General features: G+C 42.0%; 1 protein-coding gene across 1 annotated transcript in view; it reads right to left on the bottom strand.

Annotated features, from left to right (window-relative positions):
* Nucleotides 1–16,924: 16,924 nt before the first annotated feature.
* Nucleotides 16,925–22,632, bottom strand: part of LOC135544449 (BMP/retinoic acid-inducible neural-specific protein 1) — a 119,880-nt gene continuing 114,172 nt past the window's right edge. Inside the window, exon 8 of the mRNA XM_064972061.1 lies at nt 16,925–21,353. Coding sequence (XP_064828133.1) covers nt 20,213–21,353 — 1,141 coding nt within the window. The 3' untranslated portion in view covers nt 16,925–20,212. The remainder of the gene's footprint in view (nt 21,354–22,632) is intronic.

The raw sequence follows: 22,632 nt of genomic DNA, 5'->3' as shown, positions 1-22,632 counted from the left end.
GTCTTTATTAATGGGCAGTCGCTAGAAACTGTTGTCTTATGGTGGGGAATAGTAGGCTGTGGTACATAATACGTGGCCGTTCACTTTAATCTTGTTTTCTAGCTGTACTGACAGTAAAAAGACTTTGTCAGTGTTAACTGTGCATACATACTTACTTTTTGGAGAACATTTTAAATGGTAAATTTGTCATTTATAAAGGGATGCTTCGGGATTTTTGCAATGATGTCCTTTATCTAATTCCCCAGAGTCAGATGAACTTGTGGATACCATTTTTATGTTTCAGTGTCCAGTATGAAGGATGTTAGAGGTAGTTTTGTGAGCCAATGCTACCTATCTTTAGCGCAAGGACTGGAAGTCTTTAGGTATCTACTACAATGCCAGTTAGCAACTTCCTTCAAACTGCATGCAGAGACATGAAAATGGTATCCACGAGTTCATCTGACTCTGGGGATTTAGATGGCCTCTTTGCCAAAATCCCGAAGTATCCCTTTCAAATTGAACTCCGTGAAAATCATGACATTAGCTGTGAAGAAAGTTATGCACACAACTCTGAAAAGGCGTAACCATCATCAACTAAGAATAGGGAGGTTCTTTTTATTTAATAGAGCTAACATTTTATGATCTAATTTGACATCTTTATTGATATGCAAGTGATTCACATACTTATTCTATGCTAAGTAATGAAGTTGGGACTTGTTCAGTCAAGCCCTGTATATTTATAAGTCAATAAACAAACTAAACAAAATCATAAGCATTTCGCTGCACACGCTATAACATCTGCTAAACTGTGTAAACTTTTATTTGATTTTTTATTTGAAAACATTAACAGAATAGTTTTTTTTTCATTTTTTTGTCCATTCTTATTTTCATGAGAAAAATACATGATCTTTTCATAGCATGTGTTTCATCCCATCAGAATAACAATGTCAACTGAGAATTCCCCCGTCTTGGAATGGGTTTTACAGAGAGTGTGTAGCCCTCTGGAACACAGGATTTGTTCCATGTAATCCCCTTTATATTCTCAAGATTTGTTTGTCTTGTCGCAAACCATCATCCTCAATGGAATGATTCCTTCAATCTACAGTTTAGAACAATACATAGATCTGGTAAGAACTGACAGTTTTGTTCCTCTCTATCAATAAGGCTTTCTATCCAGCCATGTCTTTGACACAAGGTTTGGTTTAGAGCTCTCAATGTTGAGAGATGTGTGTATTTGGCGCATCACTTCCATTCATCAGAATATTTTTCTTCAGCTAGGCTTTTTGAACGGTTATACAACTGACAAGGAAGGCTAGGTTCTCTAACCTGCCTCTCCTCCTCTCTCTATCTTACTCTCGCTCTCACTCGCTCTTTCTCTATACTCTCTCAAGTATTACTTGATCACATTGGCCTCATCTCTACAGCAGAAGAATTGCAATTCACAGTGGACATTTGGTAGCCCTCCTCCTCCAAATAAATATATAAATACATGAATGAAGACAGCTGCACATAGTGAAGTCGAACGAGCAGCAGCATAATTATTCCTGGCCGCTGTGATTTATGTAGCTTCCTTGCCGAGGTGAAGAGACATTTTTAAAGGGGACTTGCTGATGGTGAATTCACAGGTGTTGATGAATACATTTGGCCAATGGAAAGCCTGTTAATTCACCCCATGGGATGTGTTAAAGCTACATTTGGGAAATGGGGAGTCGGTTATAGTTGGAGAGCGAGGATAAAGTTCCCCTCACATACTTTGAATGAGGTGTTCTGTACATCTAGTTCACATGGTGACTTCCTGCATGTCTTTCAACAACTTGGGTGTCTCAGGCTCCTGTTAGAAAACTATTTGATCAAAGTAGAGGAATTGGTGTCACGCCACCTGTTCTCGTGTTCTATAAAGCCTCTGGACAATGTCATGTCACCTGTAAATAGCCCTTATGTAAATGAATGTTACTTAATAATGAAACACTCATCCTCATCTGTTGCATCAATGCTGCCTAGTCAGTTGCTCAGTCAGCTGATGAGAGCGGACTGGACGGTAGACAGCTGTATGGGTCAATACATAATCAGTAACCATGAACCTCTGACACAGAAGAAAATTGAGAATTCCTTGCAGCTGCTCCTTCCCTCTATTTGTGATTACATTTAGCTGTGTTCTGAAAATATCTAATCTAAACCTGTGACAGTGTTACCTGGTGACTGCAAGCACCTTCAATTTCTCAGTCAAACTCTCACATAAACATGCATTGATTGTCAATGCAGCCACAGTCACAGTTTTGATTTTGTTCAGTAAGTAATTTCTCAAATGTGTCCTTTCTGTTTAGTCCCTATCATACAAGTGTGTCTTCTCCCAACAAAACATCTCTATTGCCACTTGATTATCACACTTAATTTCCCTCATACTATGTCTTAAAAGAGCTATTGTGGATACCACAATGTAGGTTAGATTCAACTGAGCCAAAAAAGAGAAATAGTAATGGTGTCTTTTTGTAGGCACTAACTCCACCATGGTTCGTTGGACAAAGCCTATGATGAAAATGGACAAAGCCTTTTTGGATAAACGCTGAAAATAAGGCCTGTGGTAAACACAGGCTTAGGAGATCTTATATGTCTTGTTCTATGAGAGTCTTCATCAGCTAACGTCACCTTTTAAATTTTGAAGAATTTATATAATAAAAAACACAAATCACATAAAGGCTTTATAATTCACAAAGGTCATGTTAACTGACTGCTATTATCTCATAGAACAAAACGTATAACATCTCCTAAGCCTTTGTTAACCTCAGACCTTATGTTCGGTGTTTATTTCCGGGTTTTAGGACTACAAGCTGGCAAGCTCTATAGTCTCTCAGGAATAGGCCCATGATGCAGTGGGAAGAGCCACTATGAGAAAGAGTGATTTGGGAGGGTGGTAGGTACCTTTCCAGAGTGATCTCTTTAGTGGTTTCAGGATAATCCTATTAGACGAGCTCAGTGCGATGCGCTCCAATTACCTGCTGTCAAAGCAGCGCCTTTCAGCTTTTTAGATGTCATTGGTGATTTGGGATAGGACAAAGAGAGTGCATGAAGTACACAAAGAAGGATATCGCAAGGATGTTTCTCGCTCATCCAAGTTTAGCTATGGCACCTTGAGTTAAAAGGGGACAGTTCAAGACTATCCCCAGATGACGCCCTTTGTTATAATATTATAATGAAATGTGCACAAACCTATCTTCAATTCATATCACTGTGTACTTAAAATGTCTAAAGCATATCACAAACACATAGATTAGAACTATAGTAATTATGGTCAGATAAACAATCTCTGAGCCAACATTCAACTCATGGAACAGACCCTTTGCCAAATTGGCTCTGCATGTATTCAGGACACAGAATTTACATGACAATGCTTGCACTTGTAACTTCTGATGCTATGGAACAGAATTAGTGGCATTAAGCTAATTGAAGATATTTCCCCAAAGCAGTCAGGAGTTAAAATGGCATTTAATCAGCCGCTCCTTGATCCTGTGAAATTGCATCAAAACATTACCGCTACAGTGACCAATGAACCACAAATGCCTCCCATTGAGTGTTCCATGCTAGTAAGTATGATGTCTGGTTTATATATAGGCTAAACAAGAACAAAACAATGCATAGGGCAGGAATTAGTGTCCTTTTTCAGGTAAAAAACATAATTCTGTCTATACATTTGAGCAGTGGTGTAAAGTACTTAAGTAAAAAAAATACTTTAAAGTACTACTTAAGTAGTTTTCTGGGGAATCTATACTTTACTTTACTATTTATATTTTTGACAGCTTTTACTTTCACTTCACTACATTCCTAAAGAAAATGTGACATTTTCCTAACATGCAAAAGTACATTTTGAAAGGAAAATGGTCCAATTTACACACCCCTGATCATCCCTACTTCCTCTGATCTAGCGGACAAATGCATCGTTTGTAAATTATGTCTGAGTGTTGGAGTGTGCCGCTGGCAATCCGTCAACAAAAAAATATTTTAAAATGGTGTCGTCTGGTTTGCTTAATATAAGGTGTATGAAATGGTTTATTAAGTACATTTTAGCAATCCCATTTACTTTTGATACGTAAGTACTGTATATTTAAAACCAAATACTTTTAGACTTTTACTCAAGTAGTATTTTACTGGCGACTTTCACTTTTACTTGAGTCATTTTCTATTAAGGTGTCTTTACTTTTACTAAAGTATGACAATTGAGTGCTTTTTCCACCGCTGCATTTGAGACAAGATGAGAATGACATTGTTATGGTGTCACAGTGACCCTATTATTTGACCAAACCTCATTTCCCAAACATCTCTATGTGGATCACTTGTTTGAGTTGGCAAGGCGACTGGTAATATGGTAGAATATAAACAGTGTAGTTATTCACACCGCAAGGCAATCAAACAAGCTAATCGTCAATAAAGAGAAAGTGGAGTCGCAATTCAACGGCTCAGATATGAGACGTATGTGGCAGGGACCACAGACAATCACAGACTACAAAAGGAAAACAAGCCACGTTGCCGAGACCGACAGCTTGCTTCCGGACAGGATAAACACATTCTTTGCACATTTTGAGGATAACACAGCGCCACCGACGCGGCCCGCTATCAAGGACTGCGGGCTCTCCTTCTCCATGGGCGAGAGTAAAACATTTAAATATGTTAACCCTCACAAGGCTGCCGGTCCAGACGGCATCCCTATCTGCGCCCTCATAGCATGCGTAAACCAGCTGTCTGGTGTGTTTACGGGCATATTCATCTCTCCCTGTCCCTGTCTGCTGTCCCCACATGCTTCGAGATGGCCACCATTGTTCCTGTACCCAAGAAGGCAAAGGTAACTGAACCTAATGACTATCACCCCGTAGCACTCACCTCTGTCATCATGAAGTGCTTTGAGAGACTAGTCAAGGATCATATCACCTCTACCTTACCAGCCACCCGAGACCCACTTCAATTTGCTTACCACCCCAATAGAGCAACAGACGATTCAATAGCCATCACTCTGCTCACTGCCCTATCCCATCTGGACAAGAGGAATACCAACAGTAGCTTGCAAAAGTATTCACCCCCCTTGGCATTTTTCCTATTTTGATGCCTTTACATCCTGGAATTAAAATAGATTTTTTGGGGGGGGTTGTATCATTTCATTTACACAACATGCCTTTGCACTTTGAAGATGCAACATATTTTTTTAATGTGAAAAAAAAAAAAAAAAAAAAAACTTGAGCACGCATAACTATTCACCCTCCCAAAGTCAATACTTTGCAGAGCCACCTTTTGCAGCAATTACAGTTGTAAGTCTCTTGGGGTGTGTCTCTACAAGATTAGCACATCTAGCTACTGGGATTTTTGCCCATTCTTCAAGGCAAAACTGCTCCAGCTCCTTCAAGTTGGATGGGTTCCGCTGGTGTACAGCAATCGTTAAGTCATACCTCAGAAACTCAATTGGATTGAGGTCTGGGCTTTGACTAAGCCATTCCAATACATTTAAATGTTCCCCTAAAACCATTTGAATGTTGCTTTAGCAGTATGCTCAGTGTCATTGTCCTGCTGGAAGGTGAACCTCCGTCTAAGTCTCAAATCTCTGAAGACTGAAACAGGTTTCCCTCAAGAATTTTCCTGTATTTAGCACCTTCTATCATTCCTTCAACTCTGACCAGTTTCCCAGTCCCTGCCAATGAAAAACATGATGGTGTTTTCGGGGTGATGAGAGGTGTTGGGTTTGCGCCAGACATAGTGCTTTCCTTGATGGCCAAAAAGCTCAGTCTCATCTGACCGGAGTACGTTCTTCCATATGTCTGGGGAGTCTCACACATGCCTTTTGGTGATCACCATACATGTTTGCTTCTTTTCTTTAAGCAATGGATTTTGTTCTGGCTACTCTTCCATAAAGCTCAGCTCTGTGGAGTGTACGGCCTAAAGTGGTCCTATGGACAAATACTCCAATCTCCACTGTGGAGCTTTGAAACTCCTGCAGGGTTATCTTTGGTATCTTTGTTGCCTCTGATTAATGCCCTCCTTGCCTGGTCCGTGAGTTTTGGTGGGCGGCCCTCTCTTGGCAGGTTTGTTGTGGTGCCATATTCTTTCCATTTTTTAATAATGGACGTAATGGTGCTACTTGGGATGTTCAAAGTTTCTGATATTTCTTTGGAACCCAACCCTGATCTGTACTTCCCCACAACTTTGTCCCTGACCTGTTTGGAGAGCTCCTTGGTCTTCATGGTGCCGCTTTCTTGGTGGTGGTGCGCCTTGCTTAGTGGTGTTGCCAACTCTGGGGCCTTTCAGAACAGGTGAATATATACTGAGATCATGTGACAGATCATGTGACACTTACATAAAGTCCACCTGGAGGCAATCTAACTAATTATGTGACTTCTGAAGGTAATTGGTTTCACCAGATCTTAATTATGGGCTTCATAGCAAAGGGGTGAATACATATGTGCGCACAAATTATCTGATTTGTTTTTTTGAAACAAGTTATTTCTTTCATTTCACTTCAACAATTTGGACTATTTTGTGTATGTCCATTCATTAAATCCAAATAAAATGCAACAAAATAGGAAAAAATCCAAGGGGGGTGAATACTTTTGCAAGGCACTGTGTGAAAGAATGCTTTTCAGCATTCAACACCATAGTACCCTCCAAGCTCATCAGCTCATCCAAGCTCATCAGTAAGCTCGAGGCCCTGGGTCTGAACCCTGCGCTGTGCAGCTGGGTCCTGGACTTCCTGACGGGCCGCTCTCAGGTTGTGAAAGTAGGAAACATCACCTCCACTCCGCTGATCCTCAACACTGGGGCCCCACAAGGGTGCATGCTCAGCCCCCTCCTGTACTCCATGGCCAAGCATGTCTCCAACTCAATCATCAGGTTTGCAGATGACACAACAGTAGTAGGCTTGATTACCAACGATGACGAGACAGCCTACAGAGAGGAGGTGAGGGCTCTGGGAGTGTGGTGCCTGGGAAACAACCTCTCACTCAATGACAACAAAACAAAGGAGATGATTGTGGACCTAAGGAAACAGAAGAGGGTCCATCCCATCTACATCAATGGGACTGCAGTGGACAAGGTGGAAATCTTAAAGTTCCTTGGCATACAAATCACTGACAAACTGAAATGGACCCACCTGTCACGCCTTGGTCTTAGTATTTTGTGTTTTAGTTAATTAGTTGGTCAGGCCAGGGTGTGACATAGGTTTATTTTATTGTGTTGTGGTATTGGGGTTTTTGTAGGCATTGGGATTGTGGTTGATTAGGGGTGTGTTTAGTTTAGGTTTGGCTGCCTGAGGCAGTTCTCAATCAGAGTCAGGTGATTCTTGTTGTCTCTGATAGGGAACCGTATTTAGGTAGCCTGGGTTTCACTGTGTATTTTGTGGGTGATTGTTCCTGTCTCTGTGTAGTTTCACCAGATAGGCTGTAATTAGGTTTCACGTTCCGTTTTGTTGTTTTGTATTTATTAGTTATTTCATGTATAGTTCCGTTTTTCCTTCATTAAAAAACATGAGTAACCAACACGCTGCATTTCGGTCCGACTCTCATTCAACAAACGAAGAACGCCGTTACAGAATCACCCACCACACACGGACCGAGCAGCGTGTTAACAGGCAGGAGCCACAGAAGAGGCAACAGAAGCAGCTTCAGTGGGAGAGGCTGCACCACTTGGAGAGTTGGAAATGGGAGGAAGAACTGGACGGAAAAGGACCCTGGGCTCAGCCTGGTGAATATCGCCGCCCCAAGGAGGAACTAGAGGCGGCTAAAGCGGAGAGGCGCTGGTATGAGGAGGCAGCACGGCGACGTGGATGGAAGCCTGGGAATCAGCCCCAAAAATTTCTTGGGGGGGTGGCTTTCAGGGAGTATGGCTACGCCATGTAGGAGACCTGAGCAAACTCCCTGTGCTTACCGGGGGGCTAGAGAGACCGGGCAGGCACCGTGTTATGCAGTGGTGCGCACGGTGTCCCCAGTGCGAGTGCATAGCCCGGTGCGGTATATTTCAGCTCCGCGTATCGGCCGAGCTAGATTGAGCGTTGAGCCAAATGCCATGAAGCCGGCTCTACGCATCTAGTCCCCAGTGCGTCTCCTTGGGCCGGCTTACATGGCACCAGCCTTGCGCTCGGTGTCTCCGGTTCGCATACATAGCCCAGTGCGGGCTATTCCACCTCGCTGTAATGGCAGGGCGACTGAGTGTATTCAACCTGGTGCTCAAGAGCTCCAGTGCGCCTGCACAGTCCGGTCTATCCAGTACCACCTCCACACCCCAGCCCTCCGGTAGCAGCTCCCCGCACCAGGTTTCCTGTGCGTGTCTTTGGCCCAATACCACCAGTGCCAGCACCACACATCAGGCCTACAGTGCGCCTCGCCTCTCCTGCGCTGTCGGAGTCTCCCGCCTGTTCAGCGCTTCTAGAGCCTTCCTCCTCTACAGTGCTGTCGGAGCCTCCTGCCTGTTCGGAGCAGTCTGAGCTGCCAGTCTGCATGGAGCAGCTAGAGCTGCCAGTCTGCATGGAGCAGCCAGAGCTGCCAGTCTGCATGGAGCAGCCAGAGCTGCCAGTCTGCATGGAGCAGCTAGAGCTGCCAGTCTGCATGGAGCAGCTAGAGCTGTCAGTCTGCATGGAGCAGCTAGAGCTGCCAGTCTGCATGGAGCAGCTAGAGCTGCCAGTCTGCATGGAGCAGCCAGAGCTGTCAGTCTGCTTGGAGCAGCCAGAGATGCCAGTCTGCATGGAGCTGCCAGTCTGCATGGAGCTGCCAGTCTGCATGGAGCTGCCAGTCTGCATGGAGCTGCCAATCTGCAAGGAGCTGCCAGTCTGCATGGAGCTGCCAGTCTGCATGGAGTTGCCAGTCTGCAAGGAGCTGCCAGCCTGCAAGGAGCTGCCAGTCTGCAAGGAGCTGCCAGGCGGCAAGGAGCTGCCAAAGCTGTTAGTCTGCATGGAACAGTCAGAGCTGTCAGTCTGCAAGAAGCCGCCAGAGCTGTCAATCTGCATGGAGCAGCCAGAGCCGCCAGTCAGCATGGAGCAGCCAGAGCCGTCAGTTAGCATGAAGCAGCCAGAGCCGTCAGTCTGCCAGGATCCGCCAGTCAGCCAGACTCTTCCAGATCTGTCAGTCAGCCAGACTCTTCCAGATCTGCCAGTCAGCCAGACTCTTCCAGATCTGCCAGTCAGCCAGACTCTTCCAGATCTGCCAGTCAGCCATACTCTTCCAGATCTGCCAGTCAGCCATACTCTTCCAGATCTGCCAGTCAGCCAGACTCTTCCAGATCTGCTAGTCAACCAGACTCTTAAAGATCTGCCAGTGATTGTTCCTGTCTCTGTGTAGTTTCACCAGATAGGCTGTAATTAGGTTTCACGTTCCGTTTTGTTGTTTTGTATTTATTAGTTATTTCATGTATAGTTCCGTTTTTCCTTCATTAAAAAACATGAGTAACCAACACGCTGCATTTCGGTCCGACTCTCATTCAACAAACGAAGAACGCCGTTACACCACCACACAGACAGTGTGGCGAAGAAGGCACAATAGAGCCTCTTCAACCTCAGGAGGCTAAAGATATTTGGCTTGTCACCTAAAACCCTCACAAAATTTTACAGATGCACAATTTATAGCATCCTGTTGGCTGTATCACCACCTGGTACTGAAACTGCAACATCTCGCAACCGCAAGGCTCTCCAGAGTGTGGTGCGGTCTGCCCAACGCATTACCGGAGGCAAACTACCCGCCCTCCAGGACACCTACAGCACCCGATGTCACAGGAAGGCCAAAAATATCATCAAGGACATCAACCACCTGAGCCACTGCTTGTTCATCCCGCTTACATCCAGAAGGCGTGGTCAGTACAGGTGCATCAAAGCTGGGACCGAGAGACTGAAAAACAGCTTTCATCTCAAGGCCATCAGACTGTTAAAAAGCCATTACTAGCACTACTGCCTATAGGCATAGACTAGGAATCACTGGCAACTTTAAGGAATGGAACACTAGTCACTATATTAATAATGTTTACATATCTGGCATTACTCATGTCATATGTATATACTGTAATCTATACCATTCTACGGTATCTCATTCACCTAATAATGCTTACATATTTTGCATTATTGATCTCATATGTATATACTGTGTCTTAGCCCGTTCCACTCTGACATCGCTCGTCCATAAGTATATAGTCTTAATTCATTCCAACTTATATTTGTGTTTATTGGGTATATGTTGTGTAATTTGTTGGATATTACTTGTTATATATTACTACACTGTCGGAGCTAGAAGCACAAGCATTTCGCTACACCCGCAATAACATCTGTTAATCACGTGTATGTGACCAATAACATTTGATTTGATTAAAGTAATTCTTCCACAGGGTGCATCATATTAACATGGTTTACTTGCAAAGAACGATTCGTAGTTTCTTCTTGCTTTACTAAGACAACCAGAAACTTGTGTTTCCCTCTTCTTTCCGAATGAACAAAAACTAACTAGTGCATGAACCTTGATTAATGGAAGCAGTTTAGGTGAGCAAATATAGGTCTTTATAGGAATCTGGTCCATTTTGCTCATCATGGCATTAGGTTTTGGGAAAAATTACCCAACCACATCTGACATTAACAAAAAAATAAAAAATTATAATAAATTGTCCCATTAGCGGGACAATTTATGTCTCAACAGAGCGCACTTACTCCACTTTACTTTTTTAGTTATTTTCATTTTCCTCCTCAATCATTTTGAGAAACACATTTCAGCAACAACAAAAAACTTGGCAGATTTGCGACAGAGTAAGAGTATAAGTGCAAGACATTTTTGTGGATTTTGGTGATGTGATTGAGTTTGTTAGCTAGATAAGGCGAAACAATGAGAAGGAGAAAAAGCATGTTTATCTCAGATGGAGTCTAACACATAAAGCTCATTATGTGTCATGTACCCTACACAAAAATAACCTAAAAGGTTTATCTGGCTGTCCCCATAGCAGAACCCTTTTAAGAACCCTTTGTGGTTCCAGGTAGAAACATTTCCACTGAGGGTTCTATATGGAACACAAAATGGTTCTACTTGTAACCAAAAAGGGTTCTCCCATGATGAACCCTTTTGAAAACCTCTTTCTGTTAGTATACTATATATTACATCAGTGCAATCGCATGACTTTGACAGCAGAGCAATGTTTGAAATGCATTGGGGTAACATGGTAGGACTAAAACAATACTGCTGTTTCTGAAAGACTGTCAGTGCAAAGTCAAATTAGTACACCAACTTGATGATCCTCTGCCAAGGACCACCTGTTTTATGTTGTAAATGTGTCTGGAACTTTTGGCCAGTTTTCTCTTGTGAAATATATGTTTAATCTCAATGAATCTAGCCTGCTAAAATAAATAACAATGAAATAAAGATACATGCCTTTAATTCCCTACATAATGTCATCACTGTATATCAAGCACTGAAACTTCACTTAATACCCCTGTATTGGCATAATACACAATTATATCATTTGCAATATATATTCTACATGAAATGCATGTTGCAAAAGAGAATTGGATATAGGGTTTGTTAATGAAGACACATAATGGGAGGTAGTCTCCACAGACCTATCAGTGGCCAGCAGTGTTGGTGCTGTGATGGTGCTGGTGTTGGTGCTGTGAGCATGTTCTAGTTGGGCTGGTTGATCACTCAAAAGCAACACCACAATACTGTTTTTAAGAAATTGGTCTAACTGGAGAACATGTTACGTTGACATAGACGTACAATATGTCTTTGTTTTCCTTATGTTAATTGCTGTAGAGAAAACCTAATCGTTCTCTCCGGTTACAGTGACAACTCTATTTGTCATGATTGAGGATGCCTAATGGTGGCATAAATTCCAGTCTCTATTGTTTTCCGTAGCCTCTTGGATATTCTCACACAATTTCCTAGCAAAGACACAGTTATTTATGAAGAGGTATGTCCCTTAATGATTGCTGTGTCTTGTGTCTTATTTTTATTAACTTGCCTCGCCTCATGATAAGTTGTTTTAATCAAGAACAGACAACCCAGAGGCACGTTGCATATGATTCGGTTTTTCTTCAGGAGCTATGAAGGGGAGAGGATAGGGTGATTAATATCCTAAACATATGATTAAAAGGTTCACTACTTGCCCAAGTGTTTGAGTAGGTATGTGGTTGAATGAGAGAAAATGAACACATTCTAAATTGCAAACAGGAGTGTATGGTATCCATATTAGGACAGCCTCAGAGTCAGATAGCTAGCAATCAGAAGTTCATCTTTGATGGACTTTCCCAGCTAACAAGTCTGCTGAACTAGCTAGGCATTTAAATGCTTGAGATGCAATAAAAGGGACAATGGAAGGAAATTACAGCTACAACACATTTGATAAACAGTTCTTGTTGGTTTGTTTGTTTGTTGTATGTATAGACGATATAAGCGTAAATATCAACAAAGACCAGACGTGTGCAATTGCTTTAGTTACTTCCAGTCTGCCTTTTTTGAAATAAAACAATGTTTGTTGTGGAAAATTGAGTACACTTCTCATATTTGATATGTAGATAAATATGAATTTATAACAGGTTCATCTGAGCATGGAAAGAAGACATGTTTGTCAGAAGAGCCCTTGATGATGTGATTCAAAGAAGAGTATCTATCTGCACTCAGCGAGGGGCAACACTGAACCATTCAACAGAACACAATGGATGTGTTGTGACAATTAAAGGATATGAAAAGTTTTTGGGAAATCCAAAGGCATGCTCTCCTCTAGATGTTTATACATCCATGGAAACAGTTAGCCCACATGTTTCTATTATTCTGTATTTTTCTGCTGAAAGAAAAACATGCTGCAAAGAAAATGCACTTATTTTATTGTCACTTTATTGTATCTGCATATTCTTGCAAACAGCTTTCTTCTGAAAGCTCAGAGCATATATAAGCTCAAACCTCTGTGTTTTTTGTATTTCGCAGATGTCTGCGAGATTCTGGAATAGCAACAGCCTCAAGGCGTTCACGGCTGCGTCTTAACTGTCTGGAGAGCTACCTGCCAGCTTGGTTTTAAATCCTTGCAAGGTGAGAGTGTACACTAACAAGTGTGTTTATTCCTCTCAGCTGTTTGTCTGCCTGGATGAAACACAAAGCTAACAGTAGCTTCACCTGTTCGCCACAAATGGTAATTTCCATTCATACGCCATGGAACGTATTGTATTCCACCTGATCCGTTTAACTATGGCTTTTTACCATCTTTGTCTCGTTCCTCTTGTTTCTTTGTTTCTGCCTGTGTTTGCATTAGCTTCGTCTCATCAGCTCTGGGATTTGAGAAGTTATAGAGTTTGCTTCATTCTCTGCCTCTAAAAAGGAAAACATTTGTAGCGCTGGGTTGGAGAAAGCAATTGTGAGCCGGGTGCAAAACAGAGGGACTGGTGTGAAATGGAGGGTGTAAGCCATGGGAATGGGAATGTGTTTTCACATTAACTCAGTTCTGGGAATGAGGTCCGTTCAAGGTAGGGGGGTATGAATTCATGCTGAGGTAACAATAAGGGTGATATAATAGTTATATTACAAAGCCCTAAAATACTTCCACATCATGTTATGATGAACTTATGCACTTATCGCCCTATGTTGGCATGGAAATTAACAAAATATCTACATCTATATTCAGATTCTGTTGACAGGTATTTAGAATATATATTTGTAAGGATAATACTATCCTAGAGTATTTGGTAAGGGTTTCATTTCTATAATAAGCCAGACAGAATAAGAGTGAAGCCAGCACTTCATTATTTTAACCGAGCATGACTTATTACTGAGGATGGAATCCTCCCTATCCATCGCTTCCGCCATCTTAGCCATTCACTCACGATACATTAAACCCAAAGCAGTGTGATTTATTAGAATGCTGTAATTTTGATAATTACTGCACCCCCTCCCCTGTACCTTGGCAGGGTGGGTTTGGCGTGGGCTGTGTGGTGAGAGCGCTGATACACAAAGACCCGCTTGCCTCATTAACGAATATGAGCTACTGCATTAATCAGCACTTGGTGTGTAGCACAGTCCTGCGATTACATCCGTTATGAGGCTGCGCGCAGCTTATTAACCACGCAGAGAAGATACAGCAATTGTGTAGGAGGGGTACGGTGAAGTGGAGATGTGACCATGAAGTTGGCCATTTGTGTAGTAATGAGAATGCAATGCAAAAGCTGTTCTGTCAGCTGTTTCTCATTTAAGCAGACTGTACCTGCCAATGTCCATAGCTGTACAACTCATACCTGTATGCCTCTCTCGTCTTGTCCTGGCCTTGCAAGCTTGTCAAATTGGTTGACAGAGAATTAATGATGAAGAAATGTTTTCTTTGAACAGTAACAATAAACACAATGTGTTCGTAAAATGGTTGATGAAAACCGGCAGGGTTTCTCGCCTTACGGGGAGCAGAGGTAAGCAGGATTGGTATGAAAAGTGCCCACTGACAAACAATACAAGGGTTTTTATCTAGAATCACTCACATCTACAGACACATGAAACTGATTGACTAGAGACAGTTTGGATTGACTGCAATCAGGGGATGTCACTTCAGGTACAATTCCACCATTGTGAATTTATATTTGAATCTTTTGTTCACCAAGCTTTTATTGCAATTGAGTTTAATTGTGTTAATGCTTCACCGTTCTTCCAAAATGATTTCCCTTTATTATTATCTTAAACTGTGAAGATGCATTAGAGCTGGTCTCAGTCAAACTCTAATGCAGAAGCCTCACAGGCAAAACAATCTCCGTTTTGTAAGGAAATGGGCCCTTAAGAACTTCACAAAATGACTTATGGCCATTCAAATACAACATTATGCATTGAAAAGATGATGTTCCTTTTCTCATTTGAGCTCTTATGTATTCTTAAGTCTTACTCTTATATGCCAGGGCCATTTTAGTGCAGATTTGGAGGAAATGATGATAATCTTGGCATGACAGAAATAAAGCTTGTGACAGACACATTGTTCACAGTGAGTGCCCATGCAGCGTCAACTCCTCTGGTACTTTGCGGAAGTGGGACAAGTTGTCACCAGGGCATCACATTCATCCAATGAACCAGTGTTCTGCTACAGCTGTCAGCCTGTGGCGTGAGAGTGCCGTGTTAGTCATCAGGGAAAGCATATTGACAGACATATAAAAGACGGAGGATGTGACCATTCGGTTCTGCTCTGGAGCTGGTGTAAGCACCCATTTTGGCCATGGGGGGGCTGTAAAGATATATGAACTTCAAGGCCTGTTTTTTAGTTTCCCACAGTCCCCTGCAATTGATACAAGAGTGAGCTATGTGTGGTCTGTACTCATAAGCTGATTTTAATAAATGATCTACTGTACTGTATGTGCAACCCAAGTTACAAATACTGACTGCTACCTACAGTGAGGTGAGTGATTGAAGAGCTGAAGGTTAACCAACCATTAGGTGAGGCACTCCACAGCACAGTGGTAAGCATTATTTCACTGTACAGTAAGATTGGGCACAGAGTGCAAAATATACCATGACATTTGGGGTCTCTACTTTTTTCACAGACCTAATAGCTGTCAACCAGTCTGTATCACATCCGCCCGTGATTGGGTCTACACTCTAGTATCCTGAATTAATTAATGTGTCTTGCTGACAAAATTACCTTTTTTTGAAGAAAGGTTGGGACACATGAAAAGGGGTTGAGACACAGGACGGTCTGGGGATGACAAGTGCAGCCACATGGTGGTGTTTGTTTAATTTGGAATATGTTTTTATTTTAATATTTACCACTGTAGCAGCATTTTAAACAAATAGGAGAATAGTTAAATTAGATTTATTTAGAGACCCCCCCCAAAGTTTGACTTTGTTGCATTTAGGGGGACTCATGCCTCATTCAGGGGATCTGAGACGTCCCGGGCCCCCGTACTTAGCACTCTGGTTGGGCAGTATCTATATGTCCATACTTTCATACCATACCTGTGCCATTCCAGGATTGACATTACCTGCAGTGCACACAAGGGGACCAAATGTTGTTTTTTTTTTTTTTAAGGGGCAATACTTCAGTTACTAGAATGCTAACAAAATGCTCACAAGTACTATGGAATTCCCATAGTGGATGCTAGGTAAATGCTAATGAGCACGTGTGAACATGTGGACAGACAACCCAGCTCATAAAGTTAAGTATTTAAAAACACAGTTTGCAGCACGTACAAAACAGATATTAGACAACGGGGATCTTAATCCAGGAGTGGATTGTCTCTGGCGTTACCAAGAAGCCTTGTAAATAAGAATTTGTTCTTAACTGACTTGCCCAGTTAAATAAAGGTTAAAAAGAAAAAAAACATTGTAAGCTAACTTTGCTAACGTTAACAAGTTTTTAAAAAACCTAGCTGGAGAGAATTTCATAGGTAAACTTAATAGTTATATGGAATACAGCTGGCAAACATTAGTAGTTTCATACAATTGTAACTTGATCACCAAACTTAAGTTGCACTGCAGGAGTAATTCTCCTCACGAAGCTCCCGCTTTGCTTATTGTGCTTCTTTGTAAACAAACACACGTGACTGGCTCAAACAGCTGTTTTGGGAAACTAGTTCCGGTAAGCTTCATAATGATAAATAATCTAACAGGTGAAATGATGAACGCGATCTGCTTTATCGTTTGCCTAGAGCACAAGTTGACTGCAGGTGGTTATTAAAAGAACAATAGTATTGACGGTATTGGGAAATCATACCGAGGGTATATTGAAACACCCCGGGATACATATACGGTAAACCTCTCAACCGTACTGTACAGCATATCTCACTAGAACATATTTGAGCAATTATTCACCAATCCCACCAAAAATAAAAATCTTCAATCAAATACTAATTTACAGTTACATCACAACAACTAGTCCTTGTTATCAGCACTGCCCACAAGGGTTGAATGAGGTTCTGTGTAGGTGTTGTCTGTGAGAATCTTAATAGAGTTTTTTATATATATATATATATATATACATAAATAAATAAATGCTATTCCACATAAATATAGCCTTTTAATGAGAAATTGATTATTATATGAAACATTCATTTGAAATAAGCTGATATAATGATTTCAACATAACAGCAAAAATTACATAGGCAAGGTATTAGGAGTTGTATATTCAATCAAATGTATCCATGGGTATTTGCGACATTGCAGGGATGTTATGCTGATAAAGGAAATGTGTGCTTGTCTCATTAATGCCGTGGTCAAAACGAACTCATATTTCATATGGTACACACTACTGTTCAAAAGTTTGGGGTCACTTAAAAAAGCCCTTTAAAAAAACAACAACATTTATGTCCATTAAAATAACGTAAAATTGATAAGAAATACAGTATATACATTGTTAATGTTGTAAATGACTATTGTAGCTGGAAAGAGCTGATTTTTAATGGAATATCTACATAGGCGTACAGAGGCCTATTATCAGCAACCATCACTCCTGTGTTCCAATGACACGTTGTGTTAGCTAATCCAAGTTTATCATTTTGAAAGACTAATTGATCATTATAAAACCCTTTTGCAATTATGTTAGCACAGCTGAAAACTGTTGTTCAGATTAAAGAAGCAATAAAACTGGCCTTCTTCAGATTAGTTGAGTATCTGGTGCATCAGGATTTGCCGGTTCGATTACTGGCTCAAAATGGCCAGAAACAAAGAACTTTCTTCTGAAACTCATCAGTCTATTCTTGTTCTGAGAAATTAAGGCTATTCCATGCGAGATACTGCTAAGAAACTGAAGTTCTCGTACAAGGCTGTGTACTACTCCCTTTACAGAACAGCGCAAACTGGCTGTAACCAGTATAGAAAGAGGACAAGTACTTTAGAGTGTCGAGTTTGAGATGCCTCATAAGTCCTCAACTGGCAGCTTCATTAACTAGTACCTGCAAAACACCAGTCTCAACATCAACAGTGAAGAGGCGACTCCGAGATCCTCCATCTTAATCTTTTCTTTTCATTGGCCAGTCTGAGATATGGCTTTTTCTTTGCAACTCTGCCTAGAAGATATTCCATTGAAAATCAGTCGTTTCCAACAACAATTGTCATTTACAACATTAACAATGTCTACACTGTATTTCTGATCCATTTGATGTTATTTTTAATGGACAAAAAAAATAGTTTTCTTTCAAAAACAAAGACATTTCTAAATGACCCCAAACTTTTGAACGGTAGTGTACTTTGATTAAAAGCATCAGAAATTGCCACCCCTCTCTGATATTCATAATGAAGTAATTCACTTAAGAATGGAGTGTATTTGAAATTTGTGCAATAGCACACCAACGGTATTGTGGGTACTCTCGTTAATAATGGCCTCTTTTGTTCTCTTGGAATTACTATGATTTAAGTAGTCTTTGATGTTATAACTATACCAACACTAAGTTGCTATTTACAGGTATAATGTACATAGGAGAGATAGTGTCAGGAAATTGAGACTTCAATCTCTTGATGATGGGTCATTTAACCACATGCACAAACCAGCAGGGCTTTAGCTAGAAAACATGTATCTCAGGCTGAGAAATGAGGGACATATCTGCATTGACGTGGTCTGATTTGCTGAATTCTTTTGAATGTCTTTATCTTGTGTGGTAATGTGTTTTTACTGTATACAGTAACTAAACTAAGAGCAATTTCCCTCCTCTAAATATGTTAAAGGGATAGGTAACAGGCACTTAATAATACTACTACTAATAATAATAATAATAATAACAATAATAACGTAGGTAGTGTTCCTTGACAGTTCTGAGATAGTATGATGTTTGATACTATGTTCTTTTTATGTAGCTATATATAGCTATAAACGAACGTCATGTCAGTGCTTTCAATAAAGTATGACTAGAAAGATTAAACAACCTTGTGTCAGAGGGTTCAATCTGATTTGCATGGTCATTCAAAGTTAAGATCCCAACGTGGCATAAAAAAATTACATGAAATAGAAAGTAGATTTACAGATTAAAATGAACAGAAGTATTTGAAGCTTTTATATAACTGTTTCCCATGTGGGTTCACTCTAGTTAGTAGAAATAGAAAGCCAATGGCTTTACAATGTCATCCCATAATCCCAGAGAATACACTCTCTCTGTCCACTGTGTTATCCTCCAATTGAAATTAATTTGGGGGAAACAACAACGACAACATAAAATACATGAATGGGACATTTTTCATGTTTTAGAAAAATGGATCACGGGGCTTTCCATGTCTTATGTGTACCTCAGGGAAATGTATGGCTTTCATGGTGTCTGTTGCAGATGTACGTGAATGATCGATGCTCAAATTTGCTCTTGGTGCCGAAAAGCTTGACACATCAGCAGTCACAAGGTGTACGTTTTGCAAAGCTGTACGAAATAGCATTGATTGTTCATCTTCAGACCACGATATTGCACTCAGGCACCAGAAGAACCCTCCTCATGAGAAATGCCTGTAGAATTTCAAGCACGGGAGGTAGCGCCCAAAGATAAGTTTCAGCTTAGACTGGATTCACTCACTCTCAAATGACACATTCAATTAACGAACAGCAATAAGCATCAAGCTAAATAAAGGTATACACATATATAAACAGCTGGTTTCTGTTATTTGACATGAAATGACTATCCGCTGCCCCGGTCGTGTGCCTATGCTTTAATTACAGCAACGAAGTGCCTTAAACCTTACTTCACAAAGAGAGGGATGCAGACTTGTCATGAGTATTTAATGTTATAAAGAGACTATATAGCTAATGCTTAGAGTATTTGCTTGCTGGGCTATTTACCCATAAAATGTATGAATGCCTTCATACTGTATTAAACTGTCATTTTATATGTTTGTAATATTTTGCTTGTTGATAAAGCATATTAACTGAAATAAAAGGATGATATCTGGTCTGCCCTTATGCAACTTCATTATATCTTTAAAAATGTTTTACTCAGTAAATAATGGCAGTTTCAGATATAACCTTTGTTCCCTCAGACTAAAATAAAGGCCTCTTTGTCACCAGGAGATGGATTTAATTGTTTTTCTTATTTTTTCTCTTTATGCTCTTTCAGGAAATGACAGACATGCTGGGACAAAATATGGTACAGTCTTTAAAGTGGTTTTCATTCATCTTCTTCTTTATCGAACTAAAAGGCTTCATCACTGCCTTTTTGAGTTTCATTTTAACAATTACAATTACAAAGTTTTAATAATACATCAAAAGGCAGAACAAAAAGGTCCAAAAAGGAAAAAAATAAAAAGGAATATCCCCAAACAGTTATATTTGTAGTGTCTGTTTGCTCTTTTTTTGTTTGATTGTTTACTGTATCTCAGCAGAGTTTGGTAGTTAGGTGATCTGATTGTTTCAGTATCTCTGTGTTGTACATGTCCAAGGCGTGGTTGACCCGGATCATCTCGCTGTTGTTCAGCTTGAGCCTGTGTTTCAGCATACAGGAAAACAGGTCCAGCTGGGGTTTCCCGGGTGCCACTGGAGGGGCCAGGCGGTTAATCCGCTCCCTAATGTCCAGCAACAAGAGCATGACAGAGGAGGAGGAGTAAAACTGGGTCCCCTGGGTGTACGACTGGTTCACCTGCTGCACGGCGCTGCGGAGCAGGTCAGCGTTGAAGCGCAGGCTGTAACCAAACACCTGGATGTCGGAGATCTTGATGTAGATCTGGCGCTTGTTGGGGTCGGACAGGTCCACGGGACCCTGGCCCGTGTCATTTCGTAACCCAGTGGGCACCTTGGCGCGGCTTCGTAGGTAGATGTGCACCGTCTCAAAGAAGGTCTTCCACCGGTTGCCCAGCAGCAGGGTCCAATTGAAGCACTGGGAGTTCCCCAGCCTCGTCTTCTCCCAGCGCGGGTAGCCGTGCTCGCCGAAGGGCATGCTCCAGCCCTCTGAGTGGCTGCCGCTGAACGGGTTCACGTAAACAAAGAACATGGGGTCGATGCTGCTGTTGCGCATCTGGCAGATCTTCATGGAGAGCCCAATGATCATGTGGAGGTAGTCCATCCGGTTCTTGTTGCTCTTCAGTGTCAGGGACATGCGCTTGCGCCACCGTGGGTCAAAGAAGGTCTCCAGGCGGATCTCGTTGCTTATGAAGGTGGTGTGGATGTAGAGGCGCGAGTCCATCTTCTGGAGCAAGTACTTGAGCTCCAGGTCTTGGAAGTCCAGGTCGGTCTCGAAGCTGATGAACTGCTCGCTGCGTTCTGAGTCCACGTTCTGGGGCTCACAGCGGCCTCGGTACAGCTTGAACCCCTTGTTGCAGGAGCCGCACTGGGAGATGTTGGCCAGGCTGCACATGGCACAGCTGTTGTTGCCCCCAATGATACATGGGATGGGTCGCTGGCATAGGGTGATACCCGTGTGGCACACACACATCCTCTGGCTCTCCAGGAAGGTCCCCCAGAAACTGTTCTCATTGCAGTAGAGGAAGGACTGGACCCTGTTCAGCCACTGCATCACAGACCTGGAGATTGGAAAGAAAGAAAGAAAGAAAGAAATAAAGAAAGAAAGAAAGAAAGGAAGAAAGAAAGTGTCAGAGCCAGAGTGATCGAGGGGGGAATAGAACAAATTGGGGAGTGGAGACACAGGGATAAAATGCACCATTAATAAGGACCGTTTAGCAAGCACAAATTCAGTGTTAAACTGAGGATTAACCTCCACTGCCACTGCCACAGCCTGCTACTGTTTGTTACGGTCTAGTCTGTGGAGGGGATAATGTATTCCTCAAAGGCATAATTCCTTTATTTCCCTCGTGGGATGGCAGCATCATTTCCTATGCAAATTGTGTCTCTTATTCCCCCTCAGGCATCCCTTTCTGTCATCTTGGTAGTACTGAAACTTTCTACTGTGAGATGGGAGTGTTTTTCTAGGAGAGACTGGAGAGGATGAGCTCAAGGTTAGCCTGACATGCTAATGAACTAGCATGGTAACGGTGATGGGTGACCCAGTGCTTGACAGGCCAGAGAGCCCCAAGCCATCCCAAAATGAGCCATGGGTAGGGCCAGCGAAGGGGACAGAGGAGACACTCTACAGACCCAAATTACTTTTGCCCCTATGGGATATGAAATAAACAGCAAAAAAACATCCTCTCACTGTCAAACTTAACATGTGTAAATATATGTATGAACATAACAAGATTCAACAACTGAGACATAAACCGTACAAGTTCCACAGACGTGATTAACAGAAATTGAATAATGTGTCCCTGAACAAAGGGGCAGTCAAAATCAAAGTAACAGTCAGTATCTGGTGTGGCCACCAGCTGCATTAAGTACTGCAGTGTATCTCCTCCTCATGGACTGGACCAGATTTGCCAGTTATTGCTGTGAGATGTTACCCCACCCCTTCCTCCAAGGCACTTGCAAGTTCCTGGACATTTCTGGACCTAGCCCTCACCCTCCAATCCAAGAGGTCCCAGGCGTGCTCAATGGGATTGAGATCCGGGCTCTTTGCTGGCCATGGCAGAACACTAACATTCCTGTCTTGCAGGAAATCATGCACAGAACGAGCAGTATGGCTGGTAGCATTGTCATGCTGGAGGGCCATGTCAGGATGAGCCTGCAGGAAGGGTACCACATGAGGGAGAAGGATGTCTTCCCTGTAACGCACAGCGTTGAGATTGCCTGCAATAACAACAAGCTCAGTCCGATGATGCTGTGCCACGCCGCCCCAGACCATGACGGACCCTCCACCTCCAAATCGATCCAGAGTACAGGCCTCGGTGTAACACTCATTCCTTCGAC

This window comes from Oncorhynchus masou, chromosome 8, assembly GCF_036934945.1.
Source record: "Oncorhynchus masou masou isolate Uvic2021 chromosome 8, UVic_Omas_1.1, whole genome shotgun sequence".
Classification (NCBI taxonomy): domain Eukaryota; kingdom Metazoa; phylum Chordata; class Actinopteri; order Salmoniformes; family Salmonidae; genus Oncorhynchus; species Oncorhynchus masou.
Note: the sequence above shows the minus strand (reverse complement) of the source record. Positions and strands in the feature narration are given on the sequence as shown.